The sequence below is a fragment of the Chanodichthys erythropterus genome, chromosome 19, assembly GCF_024489055.1.
Source record: "Chanodichthys erythropterus isolate Z2021 chromosome 19, ASM2448905v1, whole genome shotgun sequence".
NCBI lineage: Eukaryota > Metazoa > Chordata > Actinopteri > Cypriniformes > Xenocyprididae > Chanodichthys > Chanodichthys erythropterus.
Genome location: NC_090239.1, coordinates 29,612,391 through 29,636,160, shown reverse-complemented (window position 1 = coordinate 29,636,160; position 23,770 = coordinate 29,612,391). Strand labels below are relative to the sequence as shown.

At 37.1% G+C, this 23,770-nt stretch overlaps 2 protein-coding genes across 2 annotated transcripts; one reads left to right on the top strand and one right to left on the bottom strand.

Moving 5' to 3' along the window:
• Nucleotides 1-6,266: 6,266 nt before the first annotated feature.
• egr2b (early growth response 2b) lies at nt 6,267-8,297 on the top strand. The gene is made up of 2 exons (XM_067369632.1): nt 6,267-6,577; nt 6,915-8,297. Exons 1-2 carry the CDS (start codon nt 6,406-6,408, stop codon nt 7,982-7,984), a joined length of 1,242 nt encoding a protein of 413 aa, XP_067225733.1. The 5' UTR covers nt 6,267-6,405; the 3' UTR covers nt 7,985-8,297.
• Nucleotides 8,298-8,774: 477 nt separating this feature from the next.
• adoa (2-aminoethanethiol (cysteamine) dioxygenase a) lies at nt 8,775-11,930 on the bottom strand. The gene has a single exon (XM_067369357.1). The coding sequence runs from the start codon at nt 11,702-11,704 to the stop codon at nt 10,943-10,945; it is 762 nt and encodes a 253-aa protein (XP_067225458.1). The 5' UTR covers nt 11,705-11,930; the 3' UTR covers nt 8,775-10,942.
• Nucleotides 11,931-23,770: the final 11,840 nt, after the last annotated feature.

Below are 23,770 nucleotides of genomic sequence, written 5' to 3'. Positions count from 1 at the left end.
AGAATAAAATGCATGTAATTAGAAAAAAAAAGACGTTAAAAGCTTTTTTATTTTATTTTTTAGAATAACTTTTATTAAGTAAAAACTTTTTTTTTTTTTTTTTGCTAGAATATTTCAGATTATTTTTGTTGAAATACATTTTAGGAAAAATATTTAGGAATAATGAATTAGGGGGAAAAAAACTAAGTGTGTTTCATATCAAATATTTAAAGACATTCATATCTTCCCGGCACATTGCTGATATAGAGACAATGACTTTCTCTAAAGGCAGTGAAATAGCATCTCATTAATCCTCGGTCAGGCTCTTGTACATAAATAGGAAATGCAAACAGATTATTATTACCAAAAAACAGATAGAACAATGATCACTGAGCTCGCCAATACCAATAGCACAAACGAAAAAGTCCTTTGAAGGTGAGCATCTATAGAAAAGTAACACCTACACAAATTCACTAAGAAAAACGGCCTCCTACTCGGTAAAAAAGAACAATTCATGTTGTGCGGAGTCTCCCACGGCTAGTCTTTAGATCTCAGCTGGCTCTAGAGCAGGTTTGTGTCCATTCACCCCTCTTCGACAAACCTCATCTGAATTTTGTGGGTGTAACTTGACAGCTTGCTTTATGGTGTATTGTCATATGCCTGACCAGTTTGGAGAGACATTCCTTTCATAGAGCAGATTTGTAAATTGTCCTTTTTTTCCCTTTTCCTTCTTTCCTTCTATATTTCTTTCAAGCTAACTTTGAATACTAAAAATAAAATTACATTTTATGATAAGATTTAGAACAAAGACTGGATAATCAGTGTTGGGGAAAGTTACTTTTAAAAGTAATGCATTACAATATTGTCTGACTCCCTAAAAAAGTAACTTATTGCATTACTTAGTTACTTTTTATGGAAAGTAATGGGTTGCATTACTTTTGTTACTTTTTCTTGCTTGTATGTTTTTTTAATAAAAAAAAAACTTTTTTGGCAAATGTAAAAATGAAAAAGTGAAATGAATATGCTGAAGGAAATGCAAATCCACGCCTGTACAGTAGAGGGCGCAGCTCATACAAACCTTTTAGCTATGCTGCCATTCTAAATTGCCAAAAAATATGATGTACCTGCAGGATTGCCAGGTTTTCACAACAAAACCTGCCCAATTGCTACTCAAAACTAGCCCAAACGCATTTCAGGGGGTAAAATACGCGTTTTTGGCTGGGTTCCTCTGGTAAAATTTGCATTCCAGTGGCTAAGTATCATGTTATTTGGGGTCGCTTCAACCCGCAGACATGAAAAAAAAAAAAACTCGTGGCAACAGTGTAGCCCGACCTTTTTTTCTGATTTCTTTCAACATTGGAACAGTAGAGGTGTAAATGGGAAAACAAAGTACTGGTGTTACTTATTTGAAAAGTAATATTTTGTTTGTAAATTTAAAAATAATGTGTTACTTTACCAGTTACTTGATCTGTGTTACTTGATAAAGTGATCTGATTATGTAACTCATGTTAATGTAATGTTTTACACCCAACACTGAATATATGTACAGGGAGATAGATAGATAGATAGATAGATAGATAGATAGATAGATAGATAGATAGATAGATAGATAGATAGATAGATAGATAGATAGATAGATAGATAGATAGATAGATAGATAGATAGATAGATAGATAGATAGATAGATAGATAGATGTTTTCAAATATCATTGTTATGCCTAGAAAGTAAACTGTAATACAGGTGAAGTAATAAACTGCCCTATTTACTCAATTTGTGAGTACAGTTATATCATAAAGCCTTCTGTTGTGTGTGCTGATCTCATGGACAACTTGATGAGTAATAGAGAACAATGAAACTAACGTGAAAAACAATGCAAAGGCTGATGCAGAAGGATGTCATTCTATGTCTCCTCAATGTGCAGGAGTCATTTGACCCCAGGAGACCCTGAGCACATGCAAGAAAGAAAGCTCTTGAATTCAGTGGCTGCCATGTGTGGGTGTCCAATACATTGAGACCATCATTCCCAACAGGGACAGCCAGATCCCAGCTGCCAATGGGCATTCGGCGGGCCCGGCACGCTCTGCCAAAGCGGGCCACTTCTGCACAGTGTGCAAACATTTTTGCATCTGTAGGCGTACAACAAAAGACACATGCATCTGAAGAAGTTTCCTTCTTTCGTTTGTGGGGGAGGACACAAGAATCCCTGAAAATGTGAAGCATTCAGATGTGGCAATCAGTGGCAAAGATTGTCGCTGTTCTGTGCAGACTTGAGCGCTTTTGTGTTAAGCTTGGCTTCTTTCTAGAGCTGTCATGCAGCCACAATTAACCGCTTACAGTGAAGTTTATATCATAGCAGTTGCTGATGGAGTAGAGTAGGGTTGATTTATTTTCCGTGCATTAAGCAAGTGCATATCCACCCTTCCTGATCTCAAAGCAATATTGCATTGTAGAGCAGCTGAAGGAAGCCGATGCGCTTCACAATTAATACAGCCTGCAGAAACAGGACCAGGTTCATTACCTCCTCATTATGGATGTTCAGGCTCAGAACCAAGACATTGTTTAAAGGGCTTCCCCCATTAACAGCGACTGACACGTCCCTGTAATCAGTCTGGCCGCGGTCTGTCACATTACTCGCTGTAGTCTTTATTCACGGGGCAAGAAAAGCACCGGCGCGCCTGACAAACACGCAAAGCTGTTCGGCACTAAACGTCTGCGGGTGATAATGTAACTGTGGCGTGTCGCTGGCCCTGCCTCGCTATTGAGCGTTTAGGGTGATTTGCGGGGACGCACTCCAGTCAATATCTACTGAGATGTCATTATGACGACACGACCTCTTTACTAATTGCCTGCTTGAGCGACAGCGGCGATAAAAGATTCAGAGCGGACCGTGTGGACTAGAGGGGACCTCAGACAGGTTACGGATGCATGGGGCCTTTATTAAATCGTTACCCACAAAGCCGATTAACAGCCCTGAAAGTGTCCGCTCAGTTTAGGCCCATGACAAGCGTGGGGGCAGTATATATATGTATATAAAAGATAGGCTAATAAGACTTTTGGCTTTCTACATACTTTTTTCAGTGGTCAATAATTAAAAGAAGGGCTTCTGGTTTCATATCATCTCAGTAATAGTGTCCTTCCACCGTAGAGTCAGTGAGAAGTGTATGCAGTGGCAACAGATGGCTCCATTTCTAATTCATTCAGTAATTATGACACTCTGAGATCACAAACTGTTCTCAAGCCATGCTTATGATGACAGCAACACCTTCTCAAAAATAACCAGAGCTTGCATGGGCGGTGCTAAAAATATATATGTTATTGATGGACAACAGGAAGCTTTGGGGATTTTTATTGTACTATAAAATCTGGGGGTGTGAACTGAGGTTTCCTGTGTGCGGGTCGATTCAAGTTGCCGTCATGCTTGAAGAACAAAACAAAAGTGATGCTGAAATAATTTTCTGAATTCCTAATAAGCCGATCTTCAAACATGAGGATTAAGCTCCGACCCTAAATAACTCTCCTCTCTGTTTATTTTTTTATTATTTGGAAATAGCAATTATTACAATTTCCACTGGTGTTAAACACACTCTCTTACAATAAGCAATAACACTTTTTCTCAAAGGATTCTAGCAGTTTTGCATCTGAAAATGTCTCATAATAAGGATTTTCTCATTTTACAACAGTGAAAATTGCAATTAAAGGTAAATGAATGACAGATTTGGGATTGTCATCTGTGAATGGTGTTGTCAATTTAATATTTAATGTTATATTCATATATAATTTTAAGTGATTATGAAATGAGATGAACAGGATGAAAACCATTCCTTCATTGGTGACTGAAAATTGTAAATGTAAAGAATATGATAAAGTCCCTCTTTTATAATAAACAAGCATGAAGGCTGGTTTGATTTGGATCTTTTTTTTTCTACTTCAGAAATAATAAACAATACAAATTGTGCTTGATTAAAAATAACTCTTCGTTTGTTTTTACAGAAATAGGCAAGCTACTATTGCAGAGCCCATTATGTTCTTGAACAGATAACTAAATGCTAATGAGGTTATTTAGCCACATCTCTCAGTTAGGCTATTCATCTGACAGAGTAATAGTGTAAAAAGGAAAGCTATTTTTATCAGTTTGAAGTGTCAGTCCGCAGTAAAGGGACATATACTGCCCCCTGTCCATAAGCTTTGACATAACCCACGCAGGGCGCGTGAAACGCTTTATTTATATACAGTTCCAAGTAGCCTATATTAGCTATAAGTATATTATTTTAACAATATTTCAAATTAATAGGCTATAGCTATACTTGATATAATTTTAAATAAGTAGCTGTTTACACACATACACAAATAAAAACCCCTTCTTCTGCACTAATTTACGCCAGGCCTGTTCAAATTTCAAATCTCTCCTGACAGACCACAGCGCGCGCAGTTCCATTGTTATATTCATTTGTAATCCAGTCAGGTTTTTCATGTTGGGGTTTAAACGGATATCTGTTAATATTTGCTTCAAATCCCCGCTTATCTCGGAGAATTGACGTTTGCTTTAATAAATAAGCATTTTATATTGAAATAGTAGCCTACTGTAAATGGTGTCAAAATGTTTAGACGTGCGACCATACGCACAGTCATACCGGCCGTCTAACATGATGTGTGGGATGTCGGAAGTTCAATGGAAGAGTTTTTCCAGAGATGAACATGTATGCCCTGAAAAGACACAAACTCGAGCGATCATTCCAACAGTCATAACTCAGACAGAAGTGACTTGACTATATTAACCACGGCATGTATAGCCTACTAATTGAGAGGACTGCAATCCACTGAGCGCGCGCGGCAACAACTTCTATTAAACATTGAAATATGTCATGAGTGATTACTCCTTTTCTATTCTTTTCTTTTCTTTGATGTTATATGGATTTCTTCAAGGCACATATGAGCTTGGAAAATTATAAAATTATTTATAATTGGGTGATATCAGGCTATTATGTGGCATTTTGGCCATCTATGTCCTAGCCTAAGCATTCTTTTAGGTGAAAGGATGTTAAAATTACAGCTGCAGTAGGCCTATATTTCCATACACACGAAGCTCAAATCACTCAAAGCTGTAATTTTTGTAGGCCTACATGTATTTAATATGATTTGATTCTGTAATAGAGTAGCCTAAAATCATTGGCTGAAATTCCGACCTCAGCTCCCTCCTCCCCCGTATGTCTTACTAAGAGCAGTTTCTAAACCCACGGGGGGAATTCACTTCTATCATCTTTTTTATTTGGTCGCATCTTTAAACCTCACAGCGGAAAGCATTTCTATTTACGTATACAGGCATTTACATTTGGAAAGTTTGAGTTTCTTGCGTTTAAGTGTTGGAGCGAGAGTTGAATTAATTGAAGTAGACATATAGCGCCTATTCAATGTTTAGGTCTAGCCTATAATATGAAAAACAAAGCAGTGAACAAAACTGGAATTCTCGTGCTGTTACAGTCTATGCTGTTTTTATCAAACGCATCATGAACGATTTAACCACCAGAAGACAGCAAAATATAAATACATCAAATAAAACTACTTTTTGTTGAATAATTAGAATCATATATAGGCTGAATTTACTTTCCAGCATCACTCTAATTATAGAACACCATTACTAAAAACGTTTCCCTCTTTCCAAAAACATGGGGTCTATTCAAATAGCGCACTTTCCGACAGTGCCATTGAAGCAAAGGTAGAAATTCCGTGATTGTGTCTCTCATTTGATTGTGGTTTTCTGCTGCTTGCTGAGCCGCGTCTCTTTGCTCGGCAACACTCGCGAGTTTCCGATACTCAATTTCCGGAATACGCTCCATAAATGGACGAAGGGGTGTGACTGTTTACCGGATAAACCCATTTATGGTGTGAAAATGAACCGGAATTCCTGACTGAGAATGATGCGTTGTATCAAAACGGAATATTTTTTTCCACTTAGCATTCGTTATCTTTCAGCAAACGCATGCCTTTACTTATGTTTTTTAAATTATTTATCTAAAAAATATTCTAAAACAGCAAGCAAAATACTTTGTTCATTTTTCCTCTGAGCACATTGCTTTTTTATGCATGAGCGGCCGCACAGAAAGGATTCTCCATTGACAAGTATTACCTCAACGCGTCACGCCGCCTATAACCAATCAGATCGCGCAGCGCTACTTTTCTTTTGCCATCCAGTCCTTAAATGGTCAGTGACGTAACGACACATTGATAGGCTCTCCATAAATACATACTACCACTAGCAGCTCCACAAGGATCTGTCATTCAACAACACAGAGCCGTCAGATGGCATCACAGTGAACGCTAAACTCACAGAGCTTACTGACAGCTTTCCACATGTAACGTTTTGAGCGAGCGTTCGCACAGGCACAAAACATTTTGTGAACATTTGAACGAGTGCTTCTTAGGACTTCATGATGACAGCTAAAACTTTGGAGAAAGCCCCGGTAACTCTTGGCGGCTTTGTGCACCCGCTTGCCGAAAGCATCTACTCGGTGGACGAGATTGCCACATCACTGCCAGCCTCTGTGACTATATTTCCAAACGGTGATTTAGGAGGACATTACGAGCAGATAAACCCTGGAGGTAAGACTGATGCGCGCATCTCAACTGCTTCCATCCTCACGTGCTCTCTGTGTTGATATATCGTTTGCGTCTTAGGGAATGAAAACATGTGGCTACTTTGTAGAATTAAAAAAAATAAAATAAATCCAACTTGCTGAAAATGAAAACGTACATTTTATTGCTTATGTTTGACTAGTTTAAAAGGGAAACAGAAATGCCTATAATGATCGAACAGCTTTTTACTGAAGTGTGCGTAAAAGCTACGCGCTTCGCATCTGATGGTTGCATGATCCATAAGACAGCCTTCTTTCACGTGTATCTAAACCTTGCTTTTTATGTGCATTGCTTTTTTTTGCAGATGGCTTGATTAGCGGGGATATGAGCACGGAGAAGCGCTCTCTCGACTTATCCTATTCCAGCAGCTTCGCGCAACCAGCTGGCCCTCGCAACCAAACTTTCACCTACATGGGAAAGTTTTCCATCGACTCCCAGTACCCAGGAAACTGGAACCCAGAGGGCGTGATCAACATCGTGAGCGCGGGGATCCTGGGCATGACCCAGCCATCCTCAGCATCCTCTTCTCCTGCATCCTCAGTGTCCCCCAGCCACTTCTCCAGCACTCTCAGCTGCACCATGGCGCAGAACCAGGCAGACATGGAGCACATCTACTCTCCCCCACCGCCCTACTCTGGATGCGGAGAGGTGTATCAAGATCCATCCGCATTCCTCTCCACCTCCACCTGTCCGATCTCCTATCCTCCGCCATCCTACTCATCCCCAAAGCCAAACACAGACTCCGGGCTGTTCCCTATCATCCCGGACTACGCCGGCTTTTTCCAGCCCCCGTGCCAGAGGGACATGCAGTCGATGCCCGACCGCAAACCGTTCTCATGCCCGCTGGACTCTTTCAGGGTCCCGCCTCCTTTGACCCCACTGAACACTATCAGGAACTTCACACTGGGGGGACCGGTTTCTGACGGACCCCGGCTACCCACAGCCTACAGCCCGCAGAATTTGCCCCTAAGGCCCATCCTGCGCCCGAGGAAATACCCCAACAGACCCAGCAAGACGCCCGTGCACGAGCGTCCCTACCCCTGCCCGGCGGAGGGCTGCGACAGGCGCTTCTCCCGGTCCGACGAGCTCACCAGACACATCCGCATCCACACCGGCCACAAACCCTTCCAGTGTCGGATATGCATGAGGAACTTTAGTCGCAGCGACCACCTGACGACCCACATCCGCACGCACACCGGCGAGAAACCGTTCGCCTGCGACTTTTGCGGGAGGAAGTTCGCGCGGAGCGACGAGAGAAAGAGACACACCAAAATCCACCTGCGACAGAAGGAGCGAAAATCATCATCCTCTGGTGTGTCCAGCTCAGAGCGCGGAGTCGCCACGGGCATCTGCTCGTCCGGTTCAAGCCAGTAAACTTTCAACTGGACTGTGCAATATCCAACACTATGTAGGCAATATAATGACAATAATAATGCACCATTCGTAATATATTAAAACTGGGTGGACTGATGTTGTGAAATCAAACCACAGTGCCAAACTGATATGGACACATTTATTGTGCGCACTTTTAAAGGTGGTGCGATGTTTTTTTGTTTTTTTTTTTTGCCTCAGTCGCATGCAGACTGACCAAACGCACTTTGTTTGAATATTTAGGCCAATTAATTTAATTAAAAAAAAATAACCTTGGATAGCACGTGGGAGTATTGTGTCTTAGACGAAAGGTGGAAAGTTGAGTGGCTACATTTAAAATAAAAAAAAAAAAAAGTCAAGAGGGTGTCTAACATCACTATTTTCTCCCATTGTCGTGCCTTTTGTCCGTTCATCTTGTACATACACCAGAAGGCTTGAATTAAATTGTACATTTTATCCTTTAATATGAAAGTTTTTGAAGATATATTTTTGTACAAACTGTTTCGTGTTAAAAGTGTTGCATTTGTGCTTAAACAAGAATTGTATATAGCTGAACTCATAGCGATTTGACGTTTGTTCTGTGGTTGTTCTGACTGATATACATGTATTTGTTATGAAGTGACTAACGCAGGTCAATAATGTCCTACATTGTCAACATGAAAATAATAAACAACACATTGATTGTGAACTTTTCTTTAGCTGCTTGATTTTTATTAGAGAAAAGGGGTGTAAAAGGAAAAAGTGAAGACTTGTGGGGACATTCCCATTTTGGCATCACTGAGCTCTGACTCATGGTCTCTGAAGGGTCATCACCCACACATGTGTTTACAAATGCACAAAGGGTGTGAATATTCAAAGTCCCTAATCTTAAATATAGGGTAATGTTTAAAGTGGACAAAATGACTCATTTTTGTGATCTGCTATGAATTTACTGATTTGACACAAAAACACTATGTTATGGCCACTCTTTACAGTGACTACGGTATGAAAATTGAGAAACGACACTGAAAAAATGACAAATAATTGTTGCCACTGTATGAACCTCTGTGGTTTTATGTGGTTGAAGGTATACCAACCCCCACATTCAGTGCTGGGACAACCCCATATTTACATCACAGCTACTTAATACATGTTGACAATATTTCCAATGGATATTTTTGGATAATTAAAATATATATACACAAAAAAAAGCTGGGTTAAAAACAACCCAGTGGTTGAGTTAAATGTTCGACCAACATGCTGGGCAGTTTTATAGAAATTCCAACTATTGTTTAAAATTACTATATGCCTGGCATAAAATCAACCCAAAATAGGTTGGAAATTAAAAATCAGACAATTTCTAGAGGCAACAATAATAATCAAAATGTAAACATTTATTAATAAGAAATTTCATAATGTTTATTGTTTCATTAAACTTACATATTAATAAAGTTAATTTCCAACATACTTTGGGTTCATTTTAAGTGAGCAATATAAAAAAATTTAAATAGTTGAGTTAAATAAAACAACCCAGAAGGTTGGGCAAACATTTAACCAATTCGCTGGGTTTTTTCATTTTTAAACCCACCTGGGTTGTTTTTAACCCAGCATTTTTAGCTTGAAAGGAGGCTAAATAAAACTACACTGTAAAAAAGAATTGTTGGTTTAACTTTAAAAAGTAAGTTTGCCTTCAAATTTTGAGTTCATTGAAATTAAAAAATTGAGTTAATACAATGAAGGCGATTGGAATAATCGACAAACTCAAAATATTATGTTATCTGATCCACATTAATTATTGAAGTTGATTTGATGAAAGAAAAAACATCATGAAAATATTTTTTTACAGTGTAAAGAACTACATTTATATGAGCAAATAATTGAAAGCAATAATAAAACACAGGAAATTTTACTTTACTAATGTTCTGTTCATGTCAGTCCATTCAGCAGCTGAGAGACTTAAATGCTAATTAACAAATAGATTTAATCAATTGAATTTCACATATAAAAAAGCACTGAACATAAGCTGAGCTTAACAAAGGACCATCTGATAACTTTCTGTTCAGTTCAGAGCCAGCTCAATAAAAAAAGCCCTTAAGGGATGCAGGAAAGAACAATGTCTAACATGAACGGTGTCTAAGAAATGATCTAAGAATCCATTTTATGAAAACAAAAGATTACTTCAAGGCCTGAGACACAAGCCTGCCTCGTACGTTAATGTTACAGACATATATTTACCAATGCGTGGGAAACAAGATGCCACATTAGACATTAATATGTCTGTTAACATTCACATCGAAAGTCTGACTTTAAAACTCAAGTATGCGACACAATCTATTCCAAATTTACAGAATCATTATCATTAGTGATAACAAAACTAAGCAAATTATGCGCGCAATAAGATGAGAAGATAAGAATTTTTAGCTTCCCACTTTCCTCTCGTCACCTTATTAATGTTCGCAGTGGAAAACTGCTATGAAGGGTCAACTTAATTATTGTTTAAATCAAACTTGGGCAAATGGCCAATAACAGCGCTCATTTTGCAGCACTACTTTCAAGTTTGAGTGTAACAGTGGTACACACAACAAAGTCTGATAATTAATGACAAATAATTATGAAGCTAATTGTCTTCAAGACAGAGTCAAAATGATTTACAATCATTTTAATAGTACTTTAACAGTAAAAATATAAGCAGTACATAAGAATTAGTGTTTGTGTACAGTCTTTTAAAATAAATTAAGCAAGTATTTAATGTAGATATGTAGTGTGCACTTATACAAGAGTAAATGCTTTTCAATGTATACATTCATTATTCACAAACAAGGCCACAAGTGTTGATGTAGCCTATGGGGCGCACAGGCTCGGAACAGACATTTAAAGTCACGTAGTGGTGTTTGCAGTCCCAAGGAAAATTTTTACACATCTGAGTTAGAGCAAGGACGGATCACGGTCAGAGGATACAAGTCCATTCCAGTGTTCATTTCGCTACACAGAAACTTCAGGACCGGGGTAAGGCTCACCCCCGCACCAGAAATCATCTGGTTGGGGGATCTCTAAAAGCCAAGCTTCATCTTCACCGCTTTGCTCTGACTTTTTGCCAGCAGTTTGTAATACTCTGTAGTAGTGACAATCTCTTCCGTCGTCAGGGTCATAAGGTGGTGCCAGTATATCAAGAAACGCAGCTGGTCCGTCCACTGCATCAATCTCGTGAAGGTTGTCTTTGAGAGGGGTCAAGATGCAAGGGCCGCTCTGCTCAGAATACAGTCCGGAAGACCTCAGCACGGCTCTCCTCACATCATCCCTCTGGAAAGGCAACAGCGGTGGTTCAAACTGCCTCTCAGTTTCGCTCTCAGCACCAACAGCTTTATCCAACTTGTCATAACACCTTATATTGACCTTGCCGTATAGGACCTTCAGCATGCCATTCATCCCAGGATGGTCATGCAGAGGGATGGAAGCTCCAGGCTTCAGCAGAAACACTCCCATGCTGAAGGCATCAGTCTCACAGATGTGCATGTATGTGACCGGAGGGACTGCTGAGGACTGTGGGGAGGATATGGAGACTTTCTTCGGTGGCGCAATCTTTAGATCCGCAGCCCTGATGTCGGAGATCAGGGCGGCCAACTCTGTCTGCTGCTCTAAAAACACCTTATTGTCTCCAATGGCAGAGGAAGAGCAATTTGTGAAGGTCACATAAGCCTGGCTCGCTATCTTCTGGATCAGCGACGACTTGTTGTTCCTCGGCATGTTTGATAGAAAACAAACGAAACCGTGATTTGCTTCGAGCCACGCGATGAAAACAAAAGCGCTGTTACGCCAGACGAGATTGTCTCACGTGAAGCATTTAAAGCAGTCGAGTGTATTTGTGTTGAAAGTTACGATAAAAATAACTCCATTGAGGTACAAACATTAATTTTAGCATCTGGATACAATCCACAGACCCTCGTCTCCACCAACCCATTCATGGCTATCAGAGCCACACGTCCGCGACTACTGCGCATGCGCAGACACATAGGCAGCATAATGGAACTTGTAGTTCTTTTGCGCTTGTGGGTTGAAAATAAATCCTTAGATACGCAGATAAATATGTAGATAGATTCAGAAAGGCCATGTGAATATTTTCTGAAATTGCAGTAATTAATGTTTTGTTTATAAACATGCTGTCAGTTTTAATAATTACACAATTTAGCTCAGTAATAGAACTACAACACCCAACAACCTCCACAATGTTGACCCTCTCTTGTGAATATGAGGGGGTGGGAGGCCCATTGGGCCATTCAACTCTGTCCCTTCCCCCACAGCCACCCTGGAACAACACATCACCACCATACCAACATCATCGTTGCATGCCATTTATTTATTCAGACAGGCTTGATCTCTGGAGTAAAATTTTTGTGAAACAAATGCAACAGTGTATATGCAAGCCACATTCTTTTGTCAAAATGACAAGTGACACTTTAAATGTTTTTTTTTTTTTTTAATAAATAATTAAAATGTTGACTAAATGAACAATAGTAAAAAATGTTTCCATCATTGAGTGTAAAAACTCCTACACAGCACCTTTGTGAAAAAGAAGTGAGCTTAATTGTATTGAATGTGGTAGTGTTCTTCAAATCTTAAAATTATATATTTACAATTCTGTACATGCTGATAATATAATATAAATGAAAAAGAAGGCCACTTAAGAGAGAACACTTTCATGATTATATATTTGATGTGTTGAGTAACATACTAAAATATATGTAAGTACTTAATTATAATTTTAACTGTAGTGTATTTCATATTACATTTTAAGTTAATATATCTGACATGTTCCAAATTCAGCTTCATCATTACAAATGTGTAATTACAAATATATCTAAATACAGTTTTAATAGAATATTAGCATCTTTAGTTTATCACAAATGCTTGTCATTACAGTCAGCAGTACTCTTTAATATTTCAACAACAATAGAAGTACTTATGAAATGACATAGAGATGTACTTAAGTCCTACTTAAGTAGGTCAAAACACTCTTACTGTAAGGGGCTGTTTACACAGAACAGGCTTTCTATTCCAATGCGCTACTTTTCCATTGTTTTTCTATGTAAACACACGTTTGACGTATGTGTATGACCTTTACACTTGCGTGTCTTGCGCATGAGCACCGCATTTTTAAGACACTGTGTCAAGTTAAAAGAATTTCAACTTTTACAGTAGTAAAAGAAAAAGAAAAAATGCGCACATCCCAACTAAACTCAGGGCAAACTTTTACAGTAGTGCCACTCATCAATGTCAGTTCCAAAACAGTTGACCAATCAGTGGAACTCAGAGACGGGGCAAGCGTTGCAAGCTTCTGTTTACAGTAGCAAGTTGGCATGGCAACTGTTTTATTAAACGGTAACATGGCAGAGGAGGCTATAGCCAGTGCAATTATTTTCTTTTTTTCTATGTCAAACATAGTATGTATCTATTCTGCAGTTTGCCTATTTCTATTATTTCCATCATTGCATCACGTCTCTAAAGCATATCTCGAGACACTCAGGTTCTGTGCTGAGTTTTGAAAAAAAATATTTCTGAGAGCTTGTGTTTTTTGACACAAAGATGCTTTCTGTGTGAACGAGCCCTAAGTTCAACAAACTGCATTTAATATAAATTTAAACTATAATAAATTTTTTTTAATTGTACATAACGTAATTGTGGCAAGCAGGGTGGGGCCGAGAGCCGCGGGAATGGAGCGAGCTGCGAGTGATTATGAGCGTCACCTGCGTGCCACACCGGTCTCGAGTCTCATGAAGGAGCTCCGGAAGAATAAAAGGAGGAGTGACGACAGTGAAAGACGAGAAAGGACCTGGGGTCTCATTTATAAAGCTTGCGTAAGCACAAAACGGGGCTGGAAACGTGCGTATGCCAGTTCCCACGCAAAGGTTGTGATCTATAAAAACAAACTTGACGGGAGATTGTGCGCACCTTTAAGCAAAGTTTGAGCCATGCGTACGCACATTCTGCAGACAAAGTTATATGAATTGAGATAGTAGATGTGCTACTTTCGATCACTTTTCCAGTGACACGCTGTTTTAATGTTACACTGTATTTTGTTTTCTTTTTAAAATACTTTGTCAGTGACGCGCTGAGTCAGACAATTGTATTTACACTGCAATAAATAAGTAGTCCGATCTGTTTCCACTAAAAATAGCCTATAAACTTCCTAAAAGATATGTTCACCTCATCAGCAAAACTGCAGAATGGAAATGAATGAATCAACTCTATCGTAAAACCTTTATCTGAAGTATTTTATACACTTTTGTTTTTATGGATATTTTGATATATTTATTCTAAAACATAGAGAGGATATTGGATGATCTTTATCAATATAATGTGTGGCACAAATGGCAATTATAGTCCATTACTAATATTTTCCAATGTCTTGTACCTTTGACGGTATTAACCGTGGTGTCACGTGGATGGGAATCTAGCTTTTGAGCGTACGTACACTTTTAGTAGAGATCCTACGCACAGTTTTATAAATTAGACCCCAGGCCTGGACTATTTACGTTGTGTTTTATTATGTTTACATGCAGCAGTTGTCCGTGAGGGGCTGCCGATTTACTTTTGTTTTGTTGTTTATTTGAATTATGATTAAAGTTTGTTGAACGTTCCCCGGTTCCTGCCACCTTCTTCCTTGAATCTTTAAACATTGCTACAGTAATTAAGTGTCGAAAACATTATATTCAGTTCACACTTAAGTTTATTCTGTTAAAATATATTATCTCTGTAATAAGTAGTGTAAAAGTAGTGTACTTCTTTTTCACAAGGGCAGCCTACATCAACACTGTATGTGATTCGCAATGCACAGGCTAAATCTTTGGAATGAAATTTTCATTTGCATTATCAGAGACAATGAGACACTTGTGTTTGCAACTGATAGAGACACTAGTAGTTTATAATCATATGGTGCATGCTGTTTGATGAACATCACCATCCCCTCACTATGCATAAAAAAACCTGTCCATATAATGCATATAATAATAATAATAATAATATGACTATTATTCTCAGGGTACATCCAGTTTATCTCAAACCTTTACACCTAGTAATGGAAGCTGGTCATTCATTATCTTTTGTCAGGTTGGTGTTGATAGCGAGAGGACCGGAAGTGTGCATGGACGGATCGCAGCACTGAGTCAGTGAAGTACGTACTCAGGACATGTACCTTTGTTCATGATCACCACAAAGACCATCCTCTTGAGAAATAATGAGGCCTGCTCATTTACTCAAAGAGCAAGCACATCCAAATACCACTTCCGTTTGGGTAATTCAATGAGATCATCTCTCAATGGCCAGGATATGGAGATCAGACACACAAGGGAGATTCTTCCATCACCACTGTCTTGAAGGCAAGGTCATACTTTTAAAAAGAGTACTTATTGCCGAAATAATATACCACAAAAGAATATACATGAGTGCAAAGTGTACATAATGTTTTTGGACACTTAATTGCATGTTATTTACAATTAAATGAAATATATTAGTTTCATTTTATATCAACTCTCTGGTGCTCCTTACGACGGATGATTTTATTATTTCAACTAAATGAATGTACTATATTTTAGTTCAATGTTTGTTTTATTTAATATTTTGTATTTTTAGAGGATTTTAAGGTAATAAACCATATTTATGCAGTAGTCATCATCCATTTATTCACTTTTTGAGCATAGACCTGAAAAATGAAATTTCTAACTTAAACTGTCATAAATCTTGAATACTTTAGAGCACTTTTTTTTATTATTTTTTAAAGACGACACCTGGCAGATTATTGCTAAAGTGAAAAAAGTTTAAAAAAAGTGAAGATAAAAAAGTTATAGAATTGTACGTTTACTTAGACAAAAATGCACAAAAATAGTCATTCCAAATTTATATGATATATACATTTTCCAAAATATGTTTTACTCTAAAACTGCAAGAAAATTGAAGACATAAATCTAAACAACTTTACCTGTAACTTCCAAATTTGAGCTTGATATCTCAAAAAATGAGCTTTCAGTAAGATTTCGTTTGGGCGCAGTACCAAAAGTTTCCACTAGATGAAAGCCGTTTCCTATTGATTTCCAAAGCTGTCATTTTTGACCATGAGGAGTAGCTGCAACTGTGACTATTTTTTTCAGGACCATTTAACCTTTTCGAATCATGTCCAGAATTTTATTTTTTTTGTCTTCATATAGCAAGTGCCAAAACCTTTACCAAGTTATATATATATATATATATATATATATATATATATATATATATATATATAAATGTAAAAATTGTATTACACTGTAAAAAAGAATTGTTGGTTTAACTTAAAAAGTGCGTTGCCTTAAAATATTTGAGTTAATTGAAATTCAAAATTTGAGTTAATACAATGAAGTCGACTGGTTTAAAGAACAGAAACTCAAAATCTTATGTTATCTGAACTACATTAATTATGTAAGTTGATTTGACAAAAGAAAAAAATGTTCTGATAACAAATCATGAAAATTATGTTTTACAGTGTACAAGGCTAAATGCTTGTTTTTTGGACCCACCTAAGTAGGACTTAAGAACATCTTCCCTTATCTCTTCATAATTATTTATATAGTCTTTGGAATATGGTAAAGTGTAATTCCAAATGTATTGACAAGCACTTAGACTAAAATATACTTTAATGTCATTTGTATTGTATTAAAAAAACGTGTAGCTACTGTATGTCATGTATTTGAATATATTTGTAATTAAATATATTTTGCTTTAGTGTGTTAGTCAACATCAAAATAAATGTATTTTTTTAAAGCATGACAAAAGATTATTAAAACATGATCATATAAAATATACTTTAAAGTAAATCGTTTAATTTGACATTATTAAAAAGGGTACTTATTAGGCATGAAAGTTTACTCTCTTTAAGTGTACACTTCAGTGTCACCATTTCTGCTCTTATGTAGACCTCTTTTAACAAATCAAAACGAAAATGAGTTTTCACTAATATTTCAGTTTAATATCAAAATTATTATCATGCGCTGGCATCATTTTAACGATTCACTTTTAAACCAGGGAGACTTATGAAGCACATTCCTTTTGTGAAATCTGAGCTTATTTGTCATGCACATTTGTTAATGTGGTGCTATACATTTTTCTGTTACTTTTATTTAACAATATGAATATGCAGTATATAGTATAAAATTTATAAATATAAAGTAAACTATTAGTCTAAAGTATATAAATATTTAGCTAATGGTTATGTGGTTTGGACTTTTGTGATTTGTGTCAAAAGGTCAAAACATTGAATCTCACTCCAAGTAGAATGAATCAACAAAGACTTCAGATATGAATTTCATCTCTTAAATTGTGAATGTTTCTCTGTGTAGAGAAACCAATATCATGGTAGAAGGCTTACATAATTCTCTTACAATCCCTTTACTGTTATAAATAAGTATGTGTACATTAGCTCAGAATAAGCACGTTTTTCCAAGCAAGATGCAATCGTTCTCAGCGGCAGATAAAGGCAACATTATTCGCCGATGCTTAAAATGTGCATGACTAACATTGCACAGAGGTCAGATAGAATGGAGTTCATGCATCTCTGGTAATTCCAGCCAAGAATCCTGAATGAGCAGAGCAGAGGACAATAAGACTTTCTAATTGCTCCGACATCTTGTGGTGAACGTCCCCATTGTTGTGCTCAATCTGCCGTCTGTTCTGTTATGATTGGTGGTACATGCATGCCTTTGTCAGTGGTGAGTCTTTTATGCCTTCACAAATGAGACTCCATTGATTTCTTGAGGAAACTGAAGCAGTTACTGTTTTTAGATATGCCAGCTATTCCCTCAGATCATAAAAATTCATATTTTGGCTGTTCGGAAAATATCTGCATGGTTAAGAGGCAAAGGGCAATGAAAATGTTGTTGTTCTTTATGTGAAGAATGATCACTACTCTTTAATGCATTGCTTTGATTATGTGTGGATTCTGTGAATGAGGGGCTGTCATGCAGGCAGCACATGCGTAAGCGTTCTTCGTCATCGCTTTATTAAATAAAATTCCAGCTACACAGCTGATTCACGAGATCAAAAGCAGAACGTGTTTTCACATGTGATGTCACATTTATGCCATCCCTAGTGCAACACGGAATCATCCTCAGTATCATTTCTTAAAAATAAAGGTTTCAGAGGTGTTTTTATTTTTCTCACAGCGATGCCATAGAACCATTCTTCTTTACCATTTTCTTATAGTGTGAAGAACATTTTAATAATCTAAAGAAACTTTTGAGGACATTAAAAGTTCTACATGGAACCACTGATGCCAATTAAAGGGATAGTTCACCCAAAAATGAAAAATTTGTCATCATTTACTCACCCTAAAGTTGTTCCAAACCAGTATGAGTTTCTTTCTTCTTCTGAACACAAAAGAAGATATTTTGAAGAATGTTGGTAACCAGACAGTTGATGGTAGCCATTGACTTCCATAGTATTTTTCTTTTTACCTAGTCAGTGGCTAGTCAAATGTTTGGTAACCAACATTCTTTACAATATCTTCTTTTGTGTTCAGTAGAAGAAAGAAACTAATACAGGTTTGGAAAAAACTTGAGAGTGAGTAAATGATGACAAAATTTTCATTTTTGGGTGAATTATCCCTTTAAAAACCTTTACTTTTAAGTGTATCAGACTTATTTAATGCAATTTTACATGTGCAATTTGCATATCTGGGACATTTGTCTGCTAAAAAAAAAGGGAAAAAAAAGAGAAAGTATTTTATTTTATCTCAATGGCAAAGAAATCCCTCAATGACAAGAGTCAATATCTGTGTTCACTGCTGTCTCAAAGGTCATTGACTGATAATGAGAAAAACAGACTACACTCTAAAAAATGCTGGGTTGTTTCAACCCAAATTTGGGTCAAATATGGACAAACCCAACCGTTGGGTTAAAAAATGCATTTAAAATGGCTGGATTTGTCCATTTTTGACCCAAACTTGGGTTGAACCAACCCAGCATTTTTTAGAGTGTATTAAACTAAAAAAATAAACAAACTCCAAAGCCCTATTTGTGACCTGTGGTTCTTTCAAACACTAAATTCTTCTAGTCTCCATCGAGTTTTAATGCATAGACATAGCAATGCCGTTTCCTTTATTGTCAAAAAACACATTTGTAAACACATACACACAACAACACTTGAAGAAAACAGACATCAACTATAACCAATACTGTCATTGTCTAAAATGAACTATTCACAGAAGCTGTGGGTTTTGAGCAACAGGTCCCGATAATAACAGTAACGCTATATATCACTAAAGTCATTCGCTGTCTTTCACGCTTGGTCTGTGAATTGAAACAGTCCTCCAATTCAGTTTGAAGTAGAAAGGATGAGGGCTGATGAACTCTGCTAGACAAGATGTGAAAGAAGACTCGCTGGATCATTGAACTGACACTTCTACAGGAGGAACGGTGAGCCATTGGGAAAGTCTTGCTCAAAGAGACACAGAGGGCATTAATCGAGAGGTTAATATAGAGACCACAGCAAGAAGAGTTACCTGTACAGACTTTGATTATATAGAGAGTGATATTTCACACGCAGGCTGAGCGGAGCCATCTGAAAATTTCTGATAAAATATCATGGTTTCCACACACACACACACACGCACACAGTTTTATTTTGCTATCAAAGTGAGGACATCCCATAGTGAAATTGTTTTTATACTGTACTAACTGTACATTATATGCCCCTACACTACCCCTACATCTAAACCTACCCATCACAGAAAACATTCTGCAATTTTACATTTTTAATAAAATGTTCAATAAAACATATATGACTGTTTGGCTTTTCTTTTTGTAAGTTTGTTGATTTACTTTTGTCTGTTTTCTGTACTTTTTTCACAAATATATATACTTGTTTTTTATGTTTTTAATAAAACATTGTTTAATATGTTTTTAAAGCTATTTTAAATACGAGGACTCATGAAATGTCATCATATTTCATGTTTATGTCGTAATACCAGTGTAATACCCATGTCATTATACAACTTTGTGTCCTCATAAATCACAAAAACACGCACACACAAAAATGCACAAACACACACATATATACATATATATATATTAACAGTGAAACTAAAATTTGTTCAGACACCTTGAACATTTCATTCATTAACTGTTCAGTTTATTCACTATAGTTTAAAAAAAAATGGCAATAAAATTTGACAAGTTCTCGGAGTTAAACTGTGTCAGGAAAAAAAAAAATCTTAATTGTGTAAGATAACACTTAAGCAAAACATGGTCAGGTCAAAGTGTCTGAATTAGTTTTGGTTACAAATTTTTATCAGTTTTACTAGTAGTCCGCTGTATGAATAATTGTTGGGTATAATATAATATGTCACAGTTTACTTTATTTTGCTATCCTCACTTACATAAATTAACCAGTGTCCTTCACACAGTAGTAAAAAAAAAAAAATATATATATATATAAAAAATGTCTGATTAATTTTTGGTTTGATTGTATATATATATATATATATATATATATATATATATATATATATATATATATATATATATATATATATATATATACCATCACAGGAATAAATTACATTTTACAATGTATTAAAACATAAAAGTTTTTTTTCTTTATTACTATAGGATGAATTAAGATTGAATGGGACACTTTTTTCCCTTTGAGATGACTGGGGAAAAGAGTCTTAATCAATCTGAATTCACCCTTATTACTGTTTTTACTGTAGGTTTGATATATGATTGTTAGGTTTTTCTTTTTGTGTGCTTGTTTTTTATGTGTTTTGTATTTTCTAAGTCTACATTATATAGAATATGTTTAATTCAACTCGTTAATTGTCAGTCTCAACTGTCCTTGTTGTTGAACAAAACAGTAACTAGACTTAGTAATGATAAATAACGAAAAAAAAAAAGTTGACGTGACGTACTTATGTCAGTAGAAAATCAGAATGCATTTTTCAATTTTGTGCAATTTCAAGTATATTGCTTTGTGCAAATAATAACATGATATTATTCATAAGAGACCATTCATCTGACTCTGATAAAATGATCTCCTTATTATAGATGCACTGAAGTGCTGCTCTTGGTGAGTGAGTGAAAAGTGGAGCTATTGAGACTGAGATAGACAAAATATAAACAGACCGAATCCATGCACCTGCGTGAGTACGTTCATAGGATGTTTTCGAATATGTGTTGATCCATCTGTTACGTCAAAGTGACGCTGCAGATTCGCTCTGGTCTGTGTTTGTTTTCACTATACGTGACAGAGAAACATCTGGAAATGCACAGTCTCCAAACACTATGCAGGCAGTCATCACCTGCTCTTTGTGTGGCTCTAGGTAGGTCTTTAAGGTGAGTCGGCGGTCCCGCTCTCATCCGGGACTTGTTAAGCGGGTCTCGGTTGTGGAATGAGACTGGGGGGCGGGCGGCCGCAGAGTCACTTACAATGTCCGCCCCTGTCAGCCCTGAGAGGGTCTCCATTGCTATGCTAATTTCCCCCCTTGTCGGCAGAGACTGTCCCTGTCAAGGTGGACGGACATGCGAGGAGGGGCCAGCGGGGCAGGAAGGAGCTCTCTCTCCCCTCCAGGGGGCTTTCAAGCTTTGTGAGCGAAATGATGCACGAGACAGCCACTCCTATAGATGCTGCGGAGAACACGACAGAGAGGGTAATTTGAGAGAAAACAGTGTCTCCGTAATGGAGACTGATGGCCTTGTCCTGTCCCCCTGTTATTGTTGAGGATCAAGATTGAAGCGGGCCCTTCGTATGAGGCACCTCATCCAGTTGGCGGTTCACGTCTGCTGGGCACGCTGCCCTCGCCAGTGGCCTTCCATCCAGAGCTCCTGGAGGTGACAGCCGCTCAGAGCCGCTGATTCCTCCATGACATTGAGAGGCATTCCTTGCATTTCCCTGCATTGGAAAACTCTCGGGATGGAATGGAGGATGTACGGTGACATGTCAGCTTGTGAGATTTGACTTCCTCCTTGTGACAAAGCTGTCGATCCTGTGAGTGTGAGTGTGTGTGTGTGTGTGTGTGTGTGTGTGTGAGGGTGGGGAAAGGAATAATGGATGTTTACCAGGGAAAAGAAGAATGTAACAGGCTTCGTGAATCTAATCAAACCGCTGAGGATTTACTATACTCGAAATATTAATAATAATAATAGTGGCTCCTTGGGAAAAAGGCTGAAGTGATGAATCATTTCCTGCCTTTCCAAAGAGGCACTTTAATACTAACCTAAAAACAAGGACTTACATTTCAAATTTCATAGAACTGAAATTCAAAAGCCGGTTTCCGCAATATATATTCATATTGCATATCCTGTGTTGCAAGTGAGGAATCCACCCAGCATGGGTATAATGTTTCTGTAAATGTTGGTAAATCATAGAATATATCAATTATAGCAATCGATTGACTGTAAGTCTTGTAGGTCTTCATAAAACTCATTAATAAGCTATGTTAATTCATGATGTACAGCCTGTCAACCATTCACTCAAAAAATGAACTTTCGCTGTTGTTAGTTTCACTCAAACCATCCTTGTTCACATTACTTAAAGGATTAGTTCACTTTCAAATTAAAATTTCCTGATAATTTACTCACACCCAAGACATCTAAGATGTCCATGTCCTTCTCTCTTCAGTCGAATAGAAATTAAGGTTTTTGATGAAAACATTCCAGGATTTTTCTCCTTATAGTGGACTTCAATGGCCTCCAAACATTTGAAGGTCAAAATTACAGTTTCATTGCAGCTTCAAAGCGTTCTACACGATACCAGACGAGAAATAAGGGTCTTATCTAGAAAAACCATCACTCATTTTCTAAATTTTTTTTAACCATAAATGCTCATCTTCAACTGGCTGTCTTCTTCTTTTTCTTCTTCTCTATTAGAATTCCAGCAGTGTAGACACTGCTAAGTGTATTACTGCCCTCCACAGGTCAAAGTTTGAACTAATTGTTATATACTTGCACTAGCATATTGTATATGACAATTTAGTTTTCTTTGACTTGAGGGGGGCAGTAATACACTTCTAGCATTCTAATAGAGAAGAAGAAGAAGAAGAAGAAGAAGAAGAGAGCTAGTTCAAGATGAGCATTTATGGTTAAAATGTATACAATTTTAATTTTTTTTTAGAAAATGGGTGATAGTTTATCTAGATAAGATCCTTATTCCTCGTCTGGGATCGCATACAACACTTTGAAGCTGCAATGAAACTGTAATTTTGACCTTCAACCGTTTGGGCTCCATTGAAGTCCACTATATAGAGAAAAATCCTGGAATGTTTTCATCAAAAACCTTAATTTCTTTTCGACTATAGAAAGAAAGACATGAACATCTTGGATGACATGGGGCTGAGTAAATTATCAGGAAATTTTTATTTGAAAGTGAACTAATCCTTTAAAAAACTCATGCAACTACGGGAACTCAATTTAACTGTGTTGTTTCCATTAAAAATTAGTATCATCATCTTTACTTAATAAGTGTTTGTTCAACTTAACATTTCTGGGTGAAACACACAAATTAATGTTGACAATTAATGTTTTTTTGAGTGCATAGTCAATTTAATAAGGTAAATAAATGTCAATAAATGTGTTCATCTCACGTAACATTATTAAGTAAACTGCACATATAAATATGAAGTAACAGTGACAAATTCAAATGATTATTTTGTCAGCTTTACTTGAAGTTCTTTTGTTCAAACAACTAAATTGTTATTTGTACAAATCACTTAATATAGTTGTGTGGAACCACTTGACCCTGCTTTTTTAAGTAAACCCAAAAAATCATCTTTTGAGTGCATAATTGAAAGATAAA